The sequence below is a fragment of the Zalophus californianus genome, chromosome 17, assembly GCF_009762305.2.
Source record: "Zalophus californianus isolate mZalCal1 chromosome 17, mZalCal1.pri.v2, whole genome shotgun sequence".
Lineage (NCBI taxonomy): Eukaryota > Metazoa > Chordata > Mammalia > Carnivora > Otariidae > Zalophus > Zalophus californianus.
This window is the reverse complement of record NC_045611.1, coordinates 47,573,299-47,592,393: the sequence shown is the minus strand read 5'-3', so window position 1 is coordinate 47,592,393 and position 19,095 is coordinate 47,573,299. Positions and strand designations below refer to the sequence as shown.

At 55.0% G+C, this 19,095-nt stretch overlaps 2 protein-coding genes across 2 annotated transcripts; both read left to right on the top strand.

The window, feature by feature from the left end:
• The first annotated feature begins 508 nt into the window (after positions 1-508).
• Positions 509-12,575, top strand: LOC113936018 (cytochrome P450 2F5). The gene is made up of 10 exons (XM_027618839.1): positions 509-587; positions 1,627-1,818; positions 1,913-2,075; positions 4,606-4,755; positions 7,920-8,080; positions 8,441-8,617; positions 9,013-9,154; positions 10,049-10,236; positions 10,838-10,979; positions 12,006-12,575. Exons 2-10 carry the CDS (start codon positions 1,627-1,629, stop codon positions 12,185-12,187), a joined length of 1,497 nt encoding a protein of 498 aa, XP_027474640.1. The 5' UTR covers positions 509-587; the 3' UTR covers positions 12,188-12,575.
• A 2,788-nt stretch (positions 12,576-15,363) lies between these two features.
• LOC113935976 (cytochrome P450 2F2-like) lies at positions 15,364-19,089 on the top strand. Its single transcript, XM_027618720.2, has 9 exons — positions 15,364-15,586; positions 16,210-16,372; positions 16,779-16,928; positions 17,176-17,336; positions 17,740-17,916; positions 18,003-18,144; positions 18,239-18,426; positions 18,608-18,749; positions 18,830-19,089. Exons 1-9 carry the CDS (start codon positions 15,407-15,409, stop codon positions 19,009-19,011), a joined length of 1,485 nt encoding a protein of 494 aa, XP_027474521.2. The 5' UTR covers positions 15,364-15,406; the 3' UTR covers positions 19,012-19,089.
• Positions 19,090-19,095: the final 6 nt, after the last annotated feature.

Here is a 19,095-nt window from a genome sequence, read left to right as displayed (position 1 = left end):
AGCCCCGAAACCCCAGATCAGACCCAAAACCAGACCCAGGACCCCAAATGGCAAAAAAAAAAAAAAAAAAAGGAAAATTTGGGGGCACCTGGGTGGCTCAGTTAGTTAAGCCTCTGATTCTTGATTTCAGCTCAGGTCATGATCTCAGGGTCATGAGATGGAGCCCGGTGTCAAGCACACTCTGGTCATGGAGCCCGCTTCAGATACCCCTTCTCCCTCCCCTTCTCCCCGCTCACACCCTCTCTCTCTCTCTCTCTCTCTCTCAAATAAATAAATAAAATCTTTGAAGAAAAGAATGGAAAAGATTTTGCTACTGCAGGGCAAATGGCCACTCCTGGCCACAGTAAGGAGAGCTGAGGTCAGCCTCAAAGAGGCCACTGGAGGGTGCCCACCCGAGGCATCACTCCAGCTGGCTGCCATTCGCAAGGTAAGGCAGGAAAAGAGAAGGGATTAAAAGTCACTGTGAAAACGGCGCAGGGGAGGGCAGGGGGTGTGGACAGAGATGATTTAAGGGCAGCCCCCACCCCTCAGGCATACCCAGAGCTGCCCGGCACAGAACTGGAGCAGATCACACCTCCACTCAGCAGGTAAAGGACCAGGTGCAGGTCACAGAGGAGGATGACTTTCAAGAGAGGGGTCACCGGCTCCATCTGTCGCTAAGACTGGCGGGGCTCTCCCTTGTCACCTCCTCCAAGGGTTCTCAAGGCCCCTGGGCTTGTCTTTCTGGGGATTTCTCTGGCTCTGTGTTCATTCCCTTGACACGTGTTTTAGAGCCTGCAGGGGAGCTGGGCACCAGGACCTCGGTACTGGTGCTTTACCCAGAAGGTGGCATCTCTCTGTGGACTGAGCCCCTGGGGTCAGAACCCCTGGTTCTTTTCCCTCCACTTCCGCTTCTGCTTCTGCCCCCTTCCCTGTCTCCGGTCTGCCTTGGTCTCTGTCTCTGCGTGTCTCTGTCTAATGTTCCGTGTGTGTGTCTGTGTGTCTGTCTCAGTGCATCTCTCCTTTCTGTCACTCTCTCTTTCTCCCCCTCAGTCTCTGTTTAGCTCTGTCTCTCTGTCCTGCCCTTTCTCTTTCCATGTCCGTCTGTATGTCTCTCAGGAAGTATGTGTCTCTCTGTCTCTCCATCTCTGTCTTCTGTCTTTCTCTAGCTCTGTGTCTTCATTTGTCTGTCTCTACCCGTGTCTCTCTATCTCTTATCACTGTCTCTGTGAGAGATTCGGTCTCATGATAGATGATGATAGACAGACAGACAGATGATAGGCGGACATCTACAGGTACTCAGATATCTCACTTGGTTTTTCCATATCCCTCATTATCTCCATGTGTCTCTCTCTGTCTCTCCGTCTGTCTCTGTTGCTGTCTGTCTTACTGGCGGTCTCGTTGTATTTTGACTGTCTCTGCCTCTATTGTCTGCCTGTCTCCGTGTCCTCTCTCTCTCTCCCTCCCCTCCTCTCCACTTCTCTTCCCTCAATCCCTGGCCTTTCCCTGTCCCTGACTCTCCCTACCTCCTTTCTTCTCTTCACCTGCCCTTACTTCTAGGGCCTGGGGAAGGCAAGTCCCAGGAGATGCGGAGTGAAGGGATCCCACTCCCTTCCCGGTCCTGCCCTTTTCCCCTCTGCCCCCCAGATGCTTGCAGATGCTTTCACCATGGACAGTCTGAGCATAGCCGTCTTGCTCGGGCTCCTGGCTCTCACCAGTCTGTTCCTGATCCTCACATCCAGGGGCAAGGGCCGGCTGCCTCCAGGCCCCAGGCCCCTCCCATTCTTGGGAAACCTGCTGCAGCTGCGCTCCCAAGACATGCTGACTTCTCTCACCAAGGTGCAAGGACCTAGGCTTGGAGGAGGGGGGAGTAACTAGGGGAGGGGTCTCAGGGCCCCAGACCCCCCTGTGATGTCTGTCTTCCTACTCCCAGCTGAGCAAGGAGTATGGCTCAGTGTACACAGTGCACCTGGGGCCCAGGCGCGTGGTTGTCCTCAGCGGGTACCAAGCTGTGAAGGAGGCCCTTGTGGACCAAGGGGAGGATTTCAGTGGCCGTGGCGACTACCCTGTCTTTTTCAACTTCACTAAGGGCAACGGTAAGCCTGCCCGCCCCCCGTCTTCTCCACCCCAACTCATTCCACACCCAGGGAGGGGGTAAGGGTGGGGGACTGTCCTCCCAATTTTAGTGACACTCAGGGCCACTGATCTCACCAATTACACCAGCCAGGATGGCGCCAGACAGGGCTAGTCCAGGTAGTCTGTTTCACCTTCCCTATCCCCACATCCCACCACCATCTTGAAATGCACTTCCACACCAATCCCCACCTCCATCCAACTCCAACCCCATTCTCATCCCAATCCCTACCTCTAGCCTAACCGCATCATCAAGTTTCCATCTCAGTCAGGTGGCCAAATTATCTGGCCCAGCCCACATTGCCCACCTCAACTCAGTCCTCATCAACCCTACCTCCGTGTTCCCCATTCCAAAATCAACTTCATCTGTATCTGCAACGCTGATTCTTCTCCCTTCCTCCATTTCCATTATGAACCCTCTCCCAGTCTCCACTTTAAAATCTGTTATCAAGGGCGCCTGGGTGGCTCAGTTGGTTCAGCGACTGCCTTCGGCTCAGGTCATGACCCTGGAGTCCCGGGATCGAGTCCCACATCGGGCTCCCTGCTCGGCGGGGAATCTGCTTCTCCCTCTGACCCTCTTCCCTCTCATGCTCTCTATCTCTCATTCTCTCTCTCTCAAATAAATAAATAAAATCTTTAAAAAAAATCTGTTATCAACCCCATCCTAACCCTTTAGTCAAACTGAACTCTACCACCATTTTTCTTCCCCACCCTATCTTCTCTCAATCACCTATTGAAGTTTTCAGTCCCCAGTTCTATTTTCAACCCTAATCAAACTACCATCACCAAAACCAACCCTGGCCCATATCTACCCAAGCCCAAGCTCAATCTCAACCCCAATCTACCAGTCCTCCCCATTCTACACAACTCCATTCCCACTGGCAACCTCAAACCCAATTTTATCATGAGTCCCATAACCGCCCCCCATTGCCCATTGTCATCCCCATCCAAAGCCAAACCCAAATCCACCCACCCAGCCACTTACATCAACTTCAAACCTCTTCTATCTCAATATCCTGTCCTCCTTAGGTTTGGAAATCACCTAGTCTTGTGGGTTTTCTTTTTTTTTTTTTTAACATTAGTCATTTATTCAAAAGAAGCCATGTATGACGGGGCCCAATAAATGACAAAGGAGAGAGAGAGAGTAAGTTGGCAGAAAGTTGCTCTGATTGAAAAGGAGATCCTGGAGGCTTGCACCTTGGACTATTCTTCTCCCCCTAAAGAAGCCCTAGGGCTCCCCCTGTCCCCTTGACTAGATGAGTCCCAGCTGCTCCAGAATTTGGACGTAAAGAGCTCTGTTTAAAAGCAAAAACCCACTATTGTGTATTGAATACACTTTCTACTTTCATGTCCCCTTCCTGGGCTTGATCTTATGACCTCACCAGTCCACGTACACCAAATGCAAGGAGGGGGACACAGAGCAATTGAGAAAGTCACCTTGCTACTTTCTCACAGAGAACATCTGGATACATACATTATCTGTTACTAAAAATAGCTACCATCTAATTCTTCAATACATAGTACAGAGGGTAACAAACAACAGGGTTCTGCTGCTTACTGGCTATGTACCACTGGACAAGTGGCTTCCTCTCTCTGACCCTGAGTCAGCTAGCATGAGAAAGTTGTTACAAGTCAATGAGATAATGCAGAAAATACAAGGCAATCACTGAGATTTTTTTCTTCTTTAGCATCTAGTTCTCTGCTTGCTCCAGGGAAATCAGAGATAAACACATCGGAGACCTTATCCCACTGTAGTCCCATCAACAGACTATGACCACCTACAGTGGTCAGGGCTGGGATGGGGATGCAGGGAAACTTTGGGAGCCCAGAGGAAGCACATGAGCCAGGCAGGGAGGGAGGGCCAGCAAGGGCTTCCTGGAGGAAGGGACCTCTAAGTTGAGACCTAAAAGATGAAGATCACCAGTCAGGAGCAGACAGAAGGTGAAGAGTGTTCTGGAAGAAGGACCAGCCTGGGCAAAGACCCTGAGTCCAGGGAAAGAAGAGAACAGGGTCTGTCTTGTTCCTGGATGAGGTCCCAATGTCTCAGTGTTTATTTCTCCTTTCTCCCTTATTTGTGCTTTCATTAAATAATAAGCATTCACCAACATCTCCCATGTGGTAAGCTCTGTGAGGGCAAAGCTGGGGACATAGTGGTGACCAAGACAGCCCCTCCCTCCTTCCACTCCCACCCCACCTTCACAGCTTAGAAAAGGAGATAGCCCGATGGCCAGACTGTGATAATCCACAGTGATCAGGTCTGTGTTGAGGGAAACAGAGGCAGAGTGATAAGGACTATGGTGAGGAAGCCCAGAGCCCTATGGAAGCTCAGAGGTGGCACCTGACCTAGCCTGGAGGGTTAGGTAGGACTTCCCAGGAGCGGGTAGATTCCAAATTCTCAGCCTCTCTCCCAGCAAACACCAGGAAAGGGGACTCGGATAGCAGTAGTCTTGGGGACAAGTGCATCAGTTGAGCTGGCCCCTCTCCTCTCTCCAGGTATCGCCTTCTCCAACGGGGACCGGTGGAAGGTCCTGAGGAGGTTCTCTGTCCAGATTCTGCGGAACTTCGGGATGGGAAAGAGGAGCATTGAGGAGCGGATCCAGGAGGAAAGCAGCTTCCTGCTGGCAGAGCTAAAGAAAACTGAAGGTCGGGGTCCCCAAACGCAGTAGATACTCCCTAACTCACACCCATCCTACTTAGTAGTCAGGACTGGCCAGATAGTGTGGGCACCAGCTCAAAACCCCTGGAGGCTCCTCACTTGGCCTGCAGTAAGAGTGGCGCCCCCTGGAGGTGGATCGGCTTCTGGTGCTGTGTTCCTTGAGGTAATGGTGACCGGATAAGTTATGGGGCGGCCTCTCTGTTGCTGTCTCTGGGTGGTTTTTGTTTTTTGTTTTTTTAAGATTTATTTATCAGAGAGAGAGAGGGAGGGAGGGAGAGAGAGTGGGCAGGGAGGGGAGAAGGAGAGAATCTTCAAGCCGGCTCCCTGCTGAGTGCGGTGACACACACGGGGCTTGATCTCCTGACCTTGAGATCATGACCTGAGCAGAAAACAGGAGTCCACCACTTAACCCACGGAGCCACCCAGACACCCCCTCTGTGTGGTATTTTTTTAAAGGAAAGATTTTTATTTTTTATTTATTTTTTAAAAGATTTTATTTATGTAGGGGCGCCTGGGTGGCCCAGTCGTTAAGGGGCTGCCTTCGGCTCAGGTCATGATCCCAGGGTCCTGGGATCGAGCCCCGCATTGGGCTCCTTGCTCCACGGGAAGCCTGCTTCTCCCTCTCCCACTCCCCCTGCTTGTGTTCCCTCCCTCGCTGTCTCTCTGTGTCAAAAAAAAAAAAAAAGATTTTATCTATGTATTTGAGAGAGAGAGAGAGAGAGAGAGAGAGAGAACATGAGAGGGGGAGGGGCAGAGGGAGAAGCAGACTCCCTGCTGAGCGAGGAGCCCCACGTGGGACTCGATCAGGGGGACTCCGGGACCGTGACCTGAGCAGAAGGTAGACATTTAACCGACTGAGGCACCCAGGCACCCCTCCGTGTGGTATTTTGAATGCAGTTTGTATAATTGTGGTGGAAGATGATGACACTCTTGAGAACGCACTACTTGTGGGGCCCTGTGTTAAACACACTTTCACTCATAAGCCCCTTAAGCCTCTGAACGATCCATTTTGCAGATGAGGAAACAGAGGCACAGAAAGGTCAACTAACTGGCTTGAAATAATAAAGCTAGTCAGTGGAGGAGCCAAGATTTAAACCTGTGTCTAAGGTCCACACTCAACACACTAATGCCCATTTACTGAGTGCTTCCTGGGGACCTGGAGACCCATCTCACCTCCCCTGAAACCCTGGGAAGTTATTACAAGCGATAAACCTGAGGCCCAGAAAGATTTCTTACGTGCCCAGGAAGTGGCAAAGCTGGACGTGAACCCAGGTCAAAGCTGTGCACCCATGAAAAAAAATTAAAAATAACCAACACTTGGGGCACCTGAGTAGCTCAGTTGGTTAGGCATCTGACTCTTGATCTCAGCTCGGGTCTTTTTTTTTTTTTTAAAGATTTTATTTATTTATTTGACAGAGAGAGAGAACACAAGTAGGGGGTCAGCAGAGGGAGAGGGAGAAGCAGGCTCCCCATTGGGCAGGGAGCCCGACGTGGGGCTTGATCCCAGGTCCCTGGGATCATGACCTGAGCCGATGGCAGACGTTTAACCAATTGAGCCACCCAGGCGCCCCTCAGCTCAGGTCTTGATCTCAGGGTCGTGAGTTCAAGCCCTGCATTGGGCTCCATGCTGGGCATGGAGCCTACTTAAAAAATAAAAATAAAAGTAACCAGCACTTACATGGTGCCTACCATATAGCAGCACTGTTCCAAGAACTTTGTGAAGGAGATCCTATTATAAACCCCAATTTACAGGAGAAGTAACTGAAGCGGAGAAGTAAACAGCCCTCTACCCTGATCTCCAAATCTTGCTGGCTTTTGAGGGGGGAAATGTGGCCAGTGATGCTTCAGGGATTAAATGATATGATGTAAATAAAGCAATAATGACTGCCTGAGTTAGTTTCCTATGGCTGCTATTTAAAACAAAAAACCCCACAAACTTAGTGACTTAAAGCAACACAAATTTATTCTCTTACAGTTCTGGAAGTCCATAAAACTAAAACGGGTTGGCAGGGCAGGCTCCTTCTGGAAGCTCTAGGGCACAATCCATTTCCTTGCCTTTTCCAGCCTCTAGAGGCGCCCTGCATCCTTGCCTTGTGACACTTTCCCCTACCCTCAAAGCCAGCAACATAGCATCTTCCAAAACCTCTCCCTCTCTTCTCTCTCTTTCTCCCTCTCTCTCCACCAATGCGTCCCTTTCCTTACTCAGACCCTTCTGCCTCCCTTGTGATTACATTAGGCCCATGTGGATAAACCAGAATAATCGCCGCATCTCAAAATCCTTAACTTAATCTCGTGTTCACAGGCTCTTAGAGAGGAGGACATGGACATTTTGGGGGGCAACTATTCAGCCTACCACACCACCGTGGTTCATACAGGCTCAGGATGGGCCAGGCCCTTAGCCAGTCACACTTTTACTGACTCCTTACAACAGCTCCATGAGGAGAAGACTGTCATCAAGCCCATTTTACAGACGAGAAAACCAAGGCTCAGAGAAGGGAAGTCGGTTCATCCCGGCGCCCCCTCTCTGCAGATGCCTCCGAGGACACCCTCATGGTGGACTGGTTCCAGCTCATCCACGAGAAGCAGCTACTGCTGCGGCAGGAGTTGGAGCTGATGTACAAGTGAGGGGTCCAGCCGCCACACGGAAACTGAGCGGCCAAGCCAAAATCCAAACTATGTCGATCTAACTCCAGACTCAGTTTCCTGGGCCATGCTGTTGTTGTGATGGCTAATGTGTTATTGTCTGTGATCTGTTCAGTCATGGGATCATTGGGTGTCGGGTGTCGTGTTGCTCTGCCATTGCTGGGTGAGGTCGTAGTGTTGTCAGGCACTGACTGTGCGATTGTATGGTGTTGTGTATTGTATGTATGTTGTTTTGTGTGGTGTGTGCTGTGTGTTGTATCGTGAAGAATGGCCTGTTCCGTTGTTTGGTGTGTTGTCATTGTGCCGAAGGATGTTGTGGGTTCTGTCCTTCCTGGTGTGTTGCCAAGGACTCGGGGTGTTCCGCTGAAGGTCAGGTGGCCAAGACCATTTGCTCTGTGCTGCGAGTCACACTGGAATGGTTGGGTTGGATGTCGTGCGCTCTAGTGCCGCCCGGGGTCTGGGGTGTTGCACAACGCGCCCCCTGACCCACTCCGCCCCTCACTCTCAGGCAAGCCCTTCGACCCCACGTTTGTGCTCAGCCGCTCCGTGTCCAACATTATCTGCTCTGTGATCTTCGGCAGCCGCTTTGACTACGACGATGAGCGTCTGCTCACCATAATCCGCCTCATCAATGACAACTTCCAAATCATGAGCGGCCCTTGGGGAGAGGTCAGGAGGCCCAGGTTGGGCGGGACAGGGTTGGGGTTCATCCAGTCCTGGGAAACGGGGAAACAGTGTGCGGGGAGAGGATGCGTTGGACTCTCCTTGGCCCCGCCCCTTCCCGTCTGGTTCCGCCCCCGCATCGCCCTAAGCTGTCTAGCCAAGGTCAGTCTCCGCACCGAGTTGCCACAGACACGCAGGGCCCCCGCCCCACCTCGGTCTCACCAGAACCCAGCTGACCCACAAAACCCCGCCCGTGCCTATCTGCTCCACCCTGACCTCACTGACAACCCCTCCACACAAACACACACGCGCGCGTGCGCGCCCTCCCTGATCCTTCAAACCCCTCCGACTCTCCCTCATCCCCAGTTGTACAACATCTTTCCGAGTCTCCTGGACTGGGTACCCGGGCCGCACCGACGCCTTTTCCAGAACTACAGGTGCATGAAGGACCTCATCGCCCGCAGCGTCCGCGACCACCAGGACTCCCTCGACCCCAGCTCTCCCCGGGATTTCATCGATTGCTTTCTCAACAAGATGGCACAAGTAAGCCTGGCCTGGAAGTCGCATTTCTAGTCTGACCTGCTTCCCTCAGCCTCAAACCAACGAGGATCCCGGGTTGAGCGGGTTTGAGACCGGTCTCCCTACATCTGGGGAGTGAAGTTGGAACACCTGGCCACTCGGGGGCCCACCGCCAATTAACAGCTCATTAAGAAGTCCTTAAGGATCTGTTAATCGTGGGCCCTGCGGCTGAGATTTTCTCTACCCGGTCCTTCCGCGCTCCCCAGCTTCCCCGAGGAAAGAAAGTTAAACAGGGGAGGGATTGAACGGACACACCCAGCAGGAGTCGTGCAGATCTGTGGGGAGCGGGTCGCACAGACTCCGAGCCTGTGGTCAGTGATCCGGCCCGGGCTCATATCCCCACCCCTCAACCCCCGCAGGAGAAGCAGGACCCGCACAGCCACTTCCACATGGATACCCTGCTGATGACCACACATAACCTGCTCTTTGGCGGCACCGAGACCGTGGGCACCACACTGCGCCACTCCTTCCTAGTGCTCATGAAGTACCCAAAAGTGCAAGGTGCGTGCGCCCCAAGCCTGGCCGGGAGATCCTGCACACAGCGCCGCGGGGCATACCTGCTCGGCACTCGGGCCCCACGAGCCTCAACTCGCCTACCTCTAAGCCCCGCCCACAACCAATGGGCACGGCCCCGCCCAGCATGCCAGAGAGCCCAGGCCTCCAGTTTACGCCTGAGACCCCCAGCCAAACCCACAAATCCACACGGAAGCCCACCCCATCCATAGGCTCCCGCGGTCCACACAGTCGGCCGGAACCCGGACGCCGCCCTCGTGGTCTTGCTTTGCGGCCCACCCCTGACCCTGACCACACAGCACGCGTCCGGCCTCAGCGCCCCTATCTCACAGTCGGCTAGAGCCTGGCCCCGAGCCTCAGCCACAGGGCCAGCCAGGAACCATCAGTCTGACCCTCCCTGTCTGACCACCCGCCCACACAGCACGGTCTGGGACCCCACCGCTCCAAACCCCGCCTCTGGGCGGATCCCGAAACCCTGGCGTCCGGCACTGAGTCTATTACGGTCCATACCGCCTGCCCCACCCCCGATCTCTCCGGGCTTTCGTACAGCCTACCCACTCGACCCACCCTCCCTCCGGCCTGGTCCTCGAACCCCGCCCGCTGTCCCATCCGGGACTTGGACTCCAGGCAGCCCCTAAGCCCCGCCCGCACAACCCCGCCCCTAGGAGCCCTGGCACCAACCTAATTTTCACTCTCACCTACGTCTCCCAAACCAACCCTTCCCTTCGAGGCTCCTGCTAACCATCACAGGCATCTCTGTAGCGGCGTCCCTACTGGGAAGCGTAGGCTGGACCCCCACACACACATGCACACATGCACACAACTGGGAGCCCAGTCGAGCCCACTGGTACCCTTGACTAACGCTCCCCCCTCCACCTCCAGCCCGCGTACAGGAGGAGATCGACCGCGTGGTGGGTCGCGCGCGGCTGCCGGCGCTGGAGGACCGAGCGGCCATGCCTTATACAGACGCGGTGATCCACGAGGTGCAGCGCTTCGCAGACATCATCCCCATGAACTTGCCCCACCGCGTCACTCGGGACACGGCCTTTCGCGGCTTCCTGATACCCAAGGTGTGCTGGGCACCTGGCAATGGACGTCTGGCACACTAGGAAGAGGCATCCCAGACTTGGGAATGGCATCCGGGTCTCTAGCAAGGAGGCTCCCAGGCCCTAGCCATCAGTACCCCGGGCCTTAGTGACTGGCATCCCAAGCCCTAGCAACAGACATCTGAAGCTCTTAAATCCAGAACCTCAGCCCCTTCCCAGGACCTATTCAGTACTATAATGGACTGACCCTGACCTGAACCTCAGACCCCTTCCCCAATACAGCTCCCCTTCCTAGGACCCCTCTCCAGCATCTCCAGGGTCTAAGACTTCATCCTGGGGACCCGCTGTGCCTAAACACTGTTCTGAGAGAACTCTCCCTCTTCCCAGAAACCCCAAATCTGCTCTGACAAGGGGAGGTATCCCCCATCCCTGTCAACACAGTTTCCAGCACCCATCACTTGTAACTCCAGACAGCGACATGCATTTCCTGAATCCCTGTTGGCAGTCCTAGGCTCCATGACCCTTTATCAAGTTCCGGGGGCCTCCAGCCCTGTGGAGTGAAATTTCAGCTTGAGAATCTCCCAGACCTTCTGCCCCCACTGATTCTGCCTCCCCACCCACACAGGGCACGGATATCATCACCCTCCTTAACACCGTCCACTATGATCCCAGCCAGTTCCTGACGCCCCAGGAATTCAACCCTGAGCATTTTCTGGATGCCAATCAGTCCTTCAAGAAGAACCCTGCCTTCATGCCTTTCTCAGCTGGTGAGAGCCATGGGGACAAGAGTCAGGGTCTTTTGGGTCCTATATTCCTACCTACATTCCTCGTTCCTCATTCCACTCTCCAAACCCTCTCGTTTCTTCATCCCACCGCATCCTCAGCTTTGGATGTGCGGAGACGTTTGTTCTCCCTCCCAACTCTGCTCCTATAGGCAGATAACGGCTAAAATCCTTGTGAAGGGAGGAGGGGGAAGTAGGATATTAATTCAACTTGGAAGCAGTCACCGTCAGTCTCCCCACTGGGTGGCGCAGGTGAGCAGTTCTAGTTTCCTCGGCTTTGGTCTTTATCCTGCTGAAAAAAACCTTTCCTGTTTAACCCAGTGGCAGAAATAAAAAGGAGGAGGGAGGAATAATAATAATAAGCCACCTACCATATTGCCTACCGTGTGCCAGGCGCTACTTTTAAGAAGAGCTATTAGAGTGGTGGCTAAGAGTTAGGTTTTCCAGCCAGACCCCCAGCTCTGTCATCTCCTAGCTATGATGGCCTTGAATATGTTACTTCACCTCTCTGTGCCTCAACTTCCACATCTATAAAATGGAGAATGATAGATAGAATTCCAAGGCCCACCTCTTGGAATTGTTAGGATTAAATTAATTAATATCAGTATAGTGCCTAGAGTAACATGTGACACGCAGTATGACCTACCTGGCATTATATTCTCATTTCTTTACCTGCATTTAGCATTCACAACAACCTAATGAAGCACCACTATCATTTATTTTATTTTATTTTATTTTTATCATCCCCATTTTAAATACCCAGAAACTGGCTTGCCCAAGAGCACAGAACTAGTAATGGCAGTGTCAGAGTTCGAACCCATGAACTTGTCCTTGTATCGGCCGGATCCTTTTTGGCCCCGGATTTACTTAATGCGTCTTTCCCAGACCTTTAGAAGGGTGGCTCTGTGACGTCTCCAGTCATTAGCTTCGTATGTTCTTCGAGAATTTGCGACTGGAGCCCCCCACCCCCATCTTATCTCGCCGCCCCTCCGCACCCTCCCACCCCCGCAGGTCGCCGACTGTGCCTGGGCGAGTCGCTGGCGCGCATGGAGCTCTTCCTCTACCTCAGCGCCATCCTGCAGAGCTTCTCGCTGCAGCCGCTGGGGGCGCCCGAGGACATCGACCTGACGCCGCTCAGCTCCGGGCTGGGCAACTTACCGCGGCCTTTCCAGCTGTGCCTGCGCATGCGCTGACGCCACGGCCCTTCCAGCTTCGCGAGTGAGCGGGGAGGCCGGCCGGGAGGTGCCCCCGTCCCCGGCTCGTTCCGCTGTGCCCCCATCCCATCGCCCTCACGCTCGCCTCCCCAGCCCCCAACCCCCAACCCCCATCTTGACCTGGTCTGCGCCCCCAGAGGCAGAGAAACGCAAGGGGAAGGAGAAGAGCTTGCCTCGTTCTATTGCGCGCCCTTTTGGAGGCTGTTTTCATCATTTTCTAATAAAGTATCTTTATAAAAGATTCAAACCTGCCTGAGCTGAATTACAGGGAGGAGGGCAGCCCCCCTAGGTTGGGGAGAAGGGAGGTCTGGCTCAAAGGAGACACCGAACTGACTAGTTCTACCTTCATCCTTAGAGTGGCTAGAAATTGGGAGAAATTGTGTCCCGGGGTAAGGGCCGGACGACAGCCTGACGACAGAGAGACAGAGAAACCAAGGCAGAGAAAAAGACAGAAGCCCAGAGATACACAGGACGGGTCTGCAAGAGATGCAGGGTGCCATACAAGATGGAGATGGAAACGGAAGAAGGGAGAACTTGACAGACCGGGAGACAGAGACACAGAGACCGAGAAATAACACTAATACTTACACAGTGTTTCCTATTCACTCTAAAATCTCCCTATAAGACAAAGAAGCATTACACACTTTTTAAAAGATTTTATTTATTTGAGAGAGACAGTGAGAGAAAACACGAGCAAGGAGGAGAGGGAGAAGCAAACTCCCCACTGAGCAGGGAGTCCGATGCAGGGCTCCATCCTAGGACCCCGGGATCATGACCTGAGCCGAAGGCAGACGCTCAACCAGTTGAGCCACCCAAGCGTCCCACATTATACACTTTTAGAGACTCCGGAGAGGTGAAATGACTTGGCCAAGATCACATAGCCAGAAGCAGGCAGGGCTGGGGACAAAACTCAGACTCCAACACTGCTCCCTTCCACATCACAAGTCGGAGACACAGAGGAAAGCAGAGGGGTACACGGATGGAGAAATGGGGAGACAGAGAGCAGAGAGAGAGATAAAGAAAGAAACAGAAATGGCCAGAGAAGGCCAGAGAGGAAGAGCTATGAAGGGGAGAAGTAAGACACTGGAAGACTACTCAGACTATTCCTTTGTCTTGCAATTCCTCCCTTTGGGGTGGGGATAGCAGTCCCGGGGGGCACGGGCCCTCCTGACCTGGGACTGGATTTGTCAGCCTGACATCCTGCTGACAGAAGCATTTCTCAACAGATGGGTGTCTTCAGTTCCGTGGAGTCAGAGTGAGGCAGAGCGGTGGTGGCCCCCCAGCCATGGGCGGAGGTGGCCTGGATGACCCTACCCTAAACGGGGTCTCCCCAAGGCCATCCAGAGACTGGGACATGCTCTGCTGAGACTTATAGGCAGTCCCCACACCAGGCATCGGCTCCTTAATCCCCATGCTGTTCTCACCACAGGCCAACTACAGAGTCTGCCCCAAGGGCCCAGGCAGAGACACGGAGGGGGAGAGAGAGAGGGAGAGACTCTGAGGTCTTGAGGAAGAAAGATGAAGAGACAGCAAAGAGAGGGCAGGGCGCCTGGGTGGCTCAGTTGGTTGGGCGACTGCCTTCGGCTCAGGTCATGATCCTGGAGTCCCGGGATCGAGTCCCGCATCGGGCTCCCTGCTCGGCGGGGAGTCTGCTTCTCCCTCGGACCCTCCCCCCTCTCAGGTGCTCTCTCTCTCTCTCTCATTCTGTCTCAAATAAATAAATAAAATCTAAAAAAAATTAAAATTAAATACAAAAAAAGAGAGACAGCAAAGAGAAACACATGGAAGTACTAAAAAAGAGATGGAGAGAGAAAGAGAGATGCAGAGAGACAGACAGGAGAGATCCTGAAAACCAAAGAGTAGGAGTGACACAGAGAGACAGGGAGGAACAGACAGGAAGGGAGAGACATGCCCAGAGAGAAGGAAGACAAGGAGATTCTAAAGCAGAGCTAGAAATTGAGAGGAACAGACATGAAGAGAGACAGAGACCTGAGAGCAGAAGGAAAAGGGAACTAGAGACAGGAGCCGTAAAAGATAAGACACAGAGACAGACAAGGGGAGAGACAGTCACAAGGATCTGGCAAAAGACAGAGATGGAAAATAGAGTCCAAGGTAAAGACAGAGACAGACAGAAATCGGGATGAAGAGAGTCATGCATTGGCTCTACAAACATTTACTGAGCGCCCACTGTGTGCTGAGCACTGTTTTAGTGCCTGGGATACAGAAGCGAACAGGACAAACGCCTGCTCTTGAAGAGACCCAGAGAGGGCGGCTCACCAGGGTTCCTGGACGGAGAAAGCCTGACAGGTCAGGAGACCCAGGGCAGAGACAGAGGCAGGGAGACGGGGAAGGGGGAGATGAAGGGAAAAGAGAACTGAGAGGGATACCGACAGGAACAGAAGCAGACAGAGTAAAACAGGCGGAAAGAGAGAGAGAGAGAGATGAACAAAGAGAGAAGAAGACGCTGAGAGCTGAAACAAAGATAAACAGAGACAGAGACCCTGAGAGACACTCCCAGAGACAAGGCCAGTCCCAGAGGCTGTGCCGTCCCCACTCTCTCCCCAGGTCTGGGCCCTGTGCCAGGCACCTGGCGGAAGGCTGGATCTGGCCAGGCAGGGGCCTGCGGAAGGGTGGGTCGCCTTCCTGAACACTGTACGGGTACAGTATACACGGTTCCAAGAGCAAGGGCATGGAAGTGACAGGGGCTCAGGCCCCTGTCCCTAGGAATCACAAGCACAGGGCACAGGAGTGCCAGGCTAATGGGTATGTCACCAGGGTTGCTTTTAGAAGTGTATTTGGAAGTCAAAAATGTATTTAGTAATCAGAAGTATAGGGTACAGCATTCAGGGGGTCACGGCCCCAAAGGTGGCCAGGGGATTCAGAAATGCACACCTACGGGTCAAGGAAGATGGACCCCAAGAACCCAAAGGCTCAGTAGGGTGCACCTGTCGGTCAGGTGTATTGACATGGAATGCTAGCGCAACAAAGCTGCCCAGTAGGGCAAGCGGCGCCTGGCACATCAGTGACAGAGCTGGGTGGAGCCCTTGGGTGGGGGAATCTGCAATATGAGCAGCCTGGAGACGCCCACCTCTCCCACCACTCCCACTCCGAGTATCCGGATATCCGGCCGGGGCTCCACCCAAGACCCAAAGGGAATCAAATAAAGGCTAAGGCGGGGAGACAGGGAGGTTAGAGGGCATGATGCTCATAGGCATCACAGTGCCGCTGCTCCTCCTGCTGCTGGCCCTAGCCAGGTGGGGTTGGGGTGCCCAGGGCGCCCAGACTCAGGAGGCCCTACCCCCGGGGCCTACGGCACTGCCACTGCTGGGGAACCTGCTGCAGCTGGAGTCCGGACGCCTGGACCGTGCACTCATGGAGGTAGCGCCGATAGTGGGCTGGGGGGCTGGAAGTCCTGGTTCTCTGAATGAAGACAGTTGAGGGCTCTGACCCCATGAGTCCTGAGGAGGGTTAAGGGGCCCGGAGTCCTGTGTTCCAGGAAAGAAGGAGACTAGGGGTGGAAGCCGGGAGCCTGGACATCTGCTTGAGAGAGGAGAGGGACAGTGGGCCCGAGCTCGTGGTTCCTGGCAGAGTCGCCCTGGGATCCCCCTCTCCCTCCCCGCCCCCCCAACTCCTGGGTCCTGGGGGAGGAGGAGCCTAGAGTGAGAAGGCAGGTCGGGGGGCGGCGGGAAGGGGTGCCGAGGGGTCTGTTCTCCTGGTTCAAGGCGGGGAGGAGAGTACCGAGGGCCCAGACGGCTAGTTCTGAGGGTGCAGAGGGCTCGGGCCCTGGTCTTGTAGATCCCGAGGGAAGAGGGAGCTGGGGGCCTGGACTCCTGCGGATGAGAAAGGAAGGAGGTGGGGATCTGACCTCCTCCGCCAGTAATGAGGGGATGAGATGGGGACTCCTGGGTCGGAAGGAAGAGGGAGCTGGGGGCGGGGGCTCTGGGGTGGAGGAGGGGGTCAGGAGTCCGGACCGGGACGCGCTGAGCACCCGCTCCGCGTAGCTCTCTGGCCGCTGGGGCCCAGTGTTCACAGTGCGGCTGGGCCCGCGCCCTGCAGTGGTGCTGTGCGGCTACTCAGCCCTGCGGGACGCATTAGTGCTGCAAGCGGATGCCTTCTCCGGCCGCGGGACCATGGCTGTTATCGAACGCTTCACCCGCGGAAACGGTGAGTCCCAGGCGGCGGAAGTGCGTTTGGAATCGCTCACCCAGTTTGAGCGATAAAGGGCGGGGCCGGGGAGATCGGGAGAAGGCCAGTGAAGGCAAACAGCGAGAAGGCGGGGCGGAGCTAAAGTGTAGGGGCCGAATGGCGGGGGGGCGCTGGTTTCTGGTGCAGCCACTAGAAGAGACGAGCCGAAGAGTCAAAGCCAAAGAAAGCAAGCACTGGTGAGGGATCGAGACCAGCAGTGGTGGGGCCAAGGTGCGGACAGGGCCGAGAAGGCTGGGGTGGCAACCAAGAGGTCTGGAAAGCAGCAGAATTGAAGCGTTGCGAGGAAGCCGGCTCCACAACTGGACGCTTCCAGGATGGGGCGTGGCCCACTTCCCGGCCCGCCCCTTCTCTGCCCCACCCCCAGGCATCGCGTTTTCGAACGGGCGGCGCTGGCGGACGCTGCGCAATTTTGCGCTGAGAGCACTAAAGGAGTTCGGGATGGGAACGCGGACCATAGAGGAGCGCATCCTGGAGGAGGCGGCTTGTCTGCTCGGCGAATTTCAAGCCACCATTGGTGCGGCCTGGTCGGGATGTGGCCAATGATCAAGAAGGGGTAGGGCGGGGTGTCTGGCTAGCTCAGTCGGTAGAGCAAGCGATTCTCCATCAGGCTTGTAGGTTCCAGCCACAGGTTTGGTGTAGCTATTACCTAAAAGTAAAATATTTAAAAAGCGGGGGGTGGGGGCGCGGGAAGGCATTTGTAGTGGAACGAAGTTAGTAAGCGGAGCCACAGCGAAAAGACCCTGTCCGGTCCCGACTCCCAGGAACGCCATTCGACCCCCGGCGGCTACTAGATAACGCTGTGTCTAACGTTATCTGTTCGGTGGCCTTCGGGAACCGCTATGACTATGAGGACCCGGAGTTCCTGAGACTTCTGGACCTCTTCCATGACAACTGCCGCATTATGAGTTCCAGATGGAGCGAGGTGGGAGGGCCAGCCTCAGACCCTCCCTCCTGTGCCTAACCTATGCCAAACCCGGGGTACATAGACCTGCCGACCTTGGATCATTAGGTCGAGTCTTAGAATCTTGGAAGGGAGGCGCCTGGGTGGCTCAGTCGGTTAAGCGACTGCCTTCGGCTCAGGTCATGACCCTGGAGTCCCGGGATCGAGTCCCGCATCGGGCTCCCTGCTCAGCGGGGAGTCTGCTTCTCCCTCTGACCCTCTTCCCTCTCATGCTCTCTCATTCTCTCTCAAATAAAATCTTTAAAAAAAAAAAATCTTGGAAGGGGAGAGTTCTAGAACTTAGAACATCAAAGTCCTGGTGCAGTCTCCCCGCAGGGGAACTACTGGACTTGTTCGAGGTCCTGCTGCGGTCTTGTCCCCCTAGATGTACAACATTTTCCCCTCCCTCCTTGACTGGCTCCCCGGCCCGCACCACCGAATGTTTCAAAACTTCGCGGAACTTCGGGTCTTTATCTCTGGGCAAATCCAGCGGCACCAGCAGATGCGGCAGCCTGGGGAGCCCCGTGATTTCATCGATTGCTTCCTGGATCAGATGGATAAGGTGCATGCCCCTACTACCGTAAAACTCTCCCCTTGCCGCCTACCAGGAGGTGCCAGGCATGCCGCCACACCCATCTCTGTCCACAGGAACAGGAAGACCCAGAGAGCCATTTCCAGGAGGAGACATTGGTGATGACGACGCATAACCTTTTCTTCGGCGGCACCGAGACCACGAGCACCACTCTGCGCTATGGGCTCCTCATTCTGCTTAAGTACCCAGAGGTGGCAGGTCCGGGAGCTGGAAAGCCTGGGGTGAGGAGGCTAGGGCTTGGGGATGGCTGGCAGCCAGGGCGTGTGCAGCTCACATCCTCTGCCCACACCAGCCAAAGTGCAGGCCGAGCTGGACGCTGTGGTTGGGCGGATGCACACCCCAAGGCTGGAGGACCGGGAGCGCCTGCCCTACACGAACGCCGTGCTGCACGAGATCCAGCGGTTCATCAGCGTGCTGCCATTGGGGCTGCCACGTGCCCTCACCCGTGACACCCACCTGCGCGGCTACTTTCTGCCCAAGGTGCCCACCAAGCATGGGGATTCTGTGCGGGCCTGGGAGCACCTGTAACCGAAACCATCAGCCCTGAGCATGTGCCCTGGGAGCAGGAAGGAAGGCCCACCTTCCCACTGGCTTTTAAATGGGGTCTTGGATGACTAACCAAGTGCACGAGGTAACCCCTGTGCACCCCACCCCCCCCCAGGGCACCTTTGTGATTCCTCTGCTCGTGTCTTCACACCGGGACCCCATCCAGTTCAAAGACCCAGACTGCTTCAACCCCACCAACTTCCTGGACGACAAGGGCAACTTCCAGAGCAATGATGCCTTCATGCCCTTTGCCCCAGGTCTGGGCCAGGAAGGGAGGGGACGAGGCTGGCAGGCCCCGGGGGTGCACGGTTCCCACCCTGCATCCCTGTCTCCTCAGGAAAGCGGATGTGCCTGGGCGCAAGCCTAGCGCTATCAGAGATCTTCCTCTTCTTCACTGCCATCCTGCAGCGATTCTGCCTGCTCCCTGTGGAGAGCCCCACCAACATCGACCTCACCCCACAGTACACTGGCCTGGGCAACATCCCCCCAGCCTTCCAGCTCCACCTGGTAGCCCGCTGAGGTCGGGCTCAGCTGCCCTCTGCTCACCGGCTCCCGGACCTCCTAACCCCCTTTGATCAATAAAGGCCCCGAACTGCAGATGGA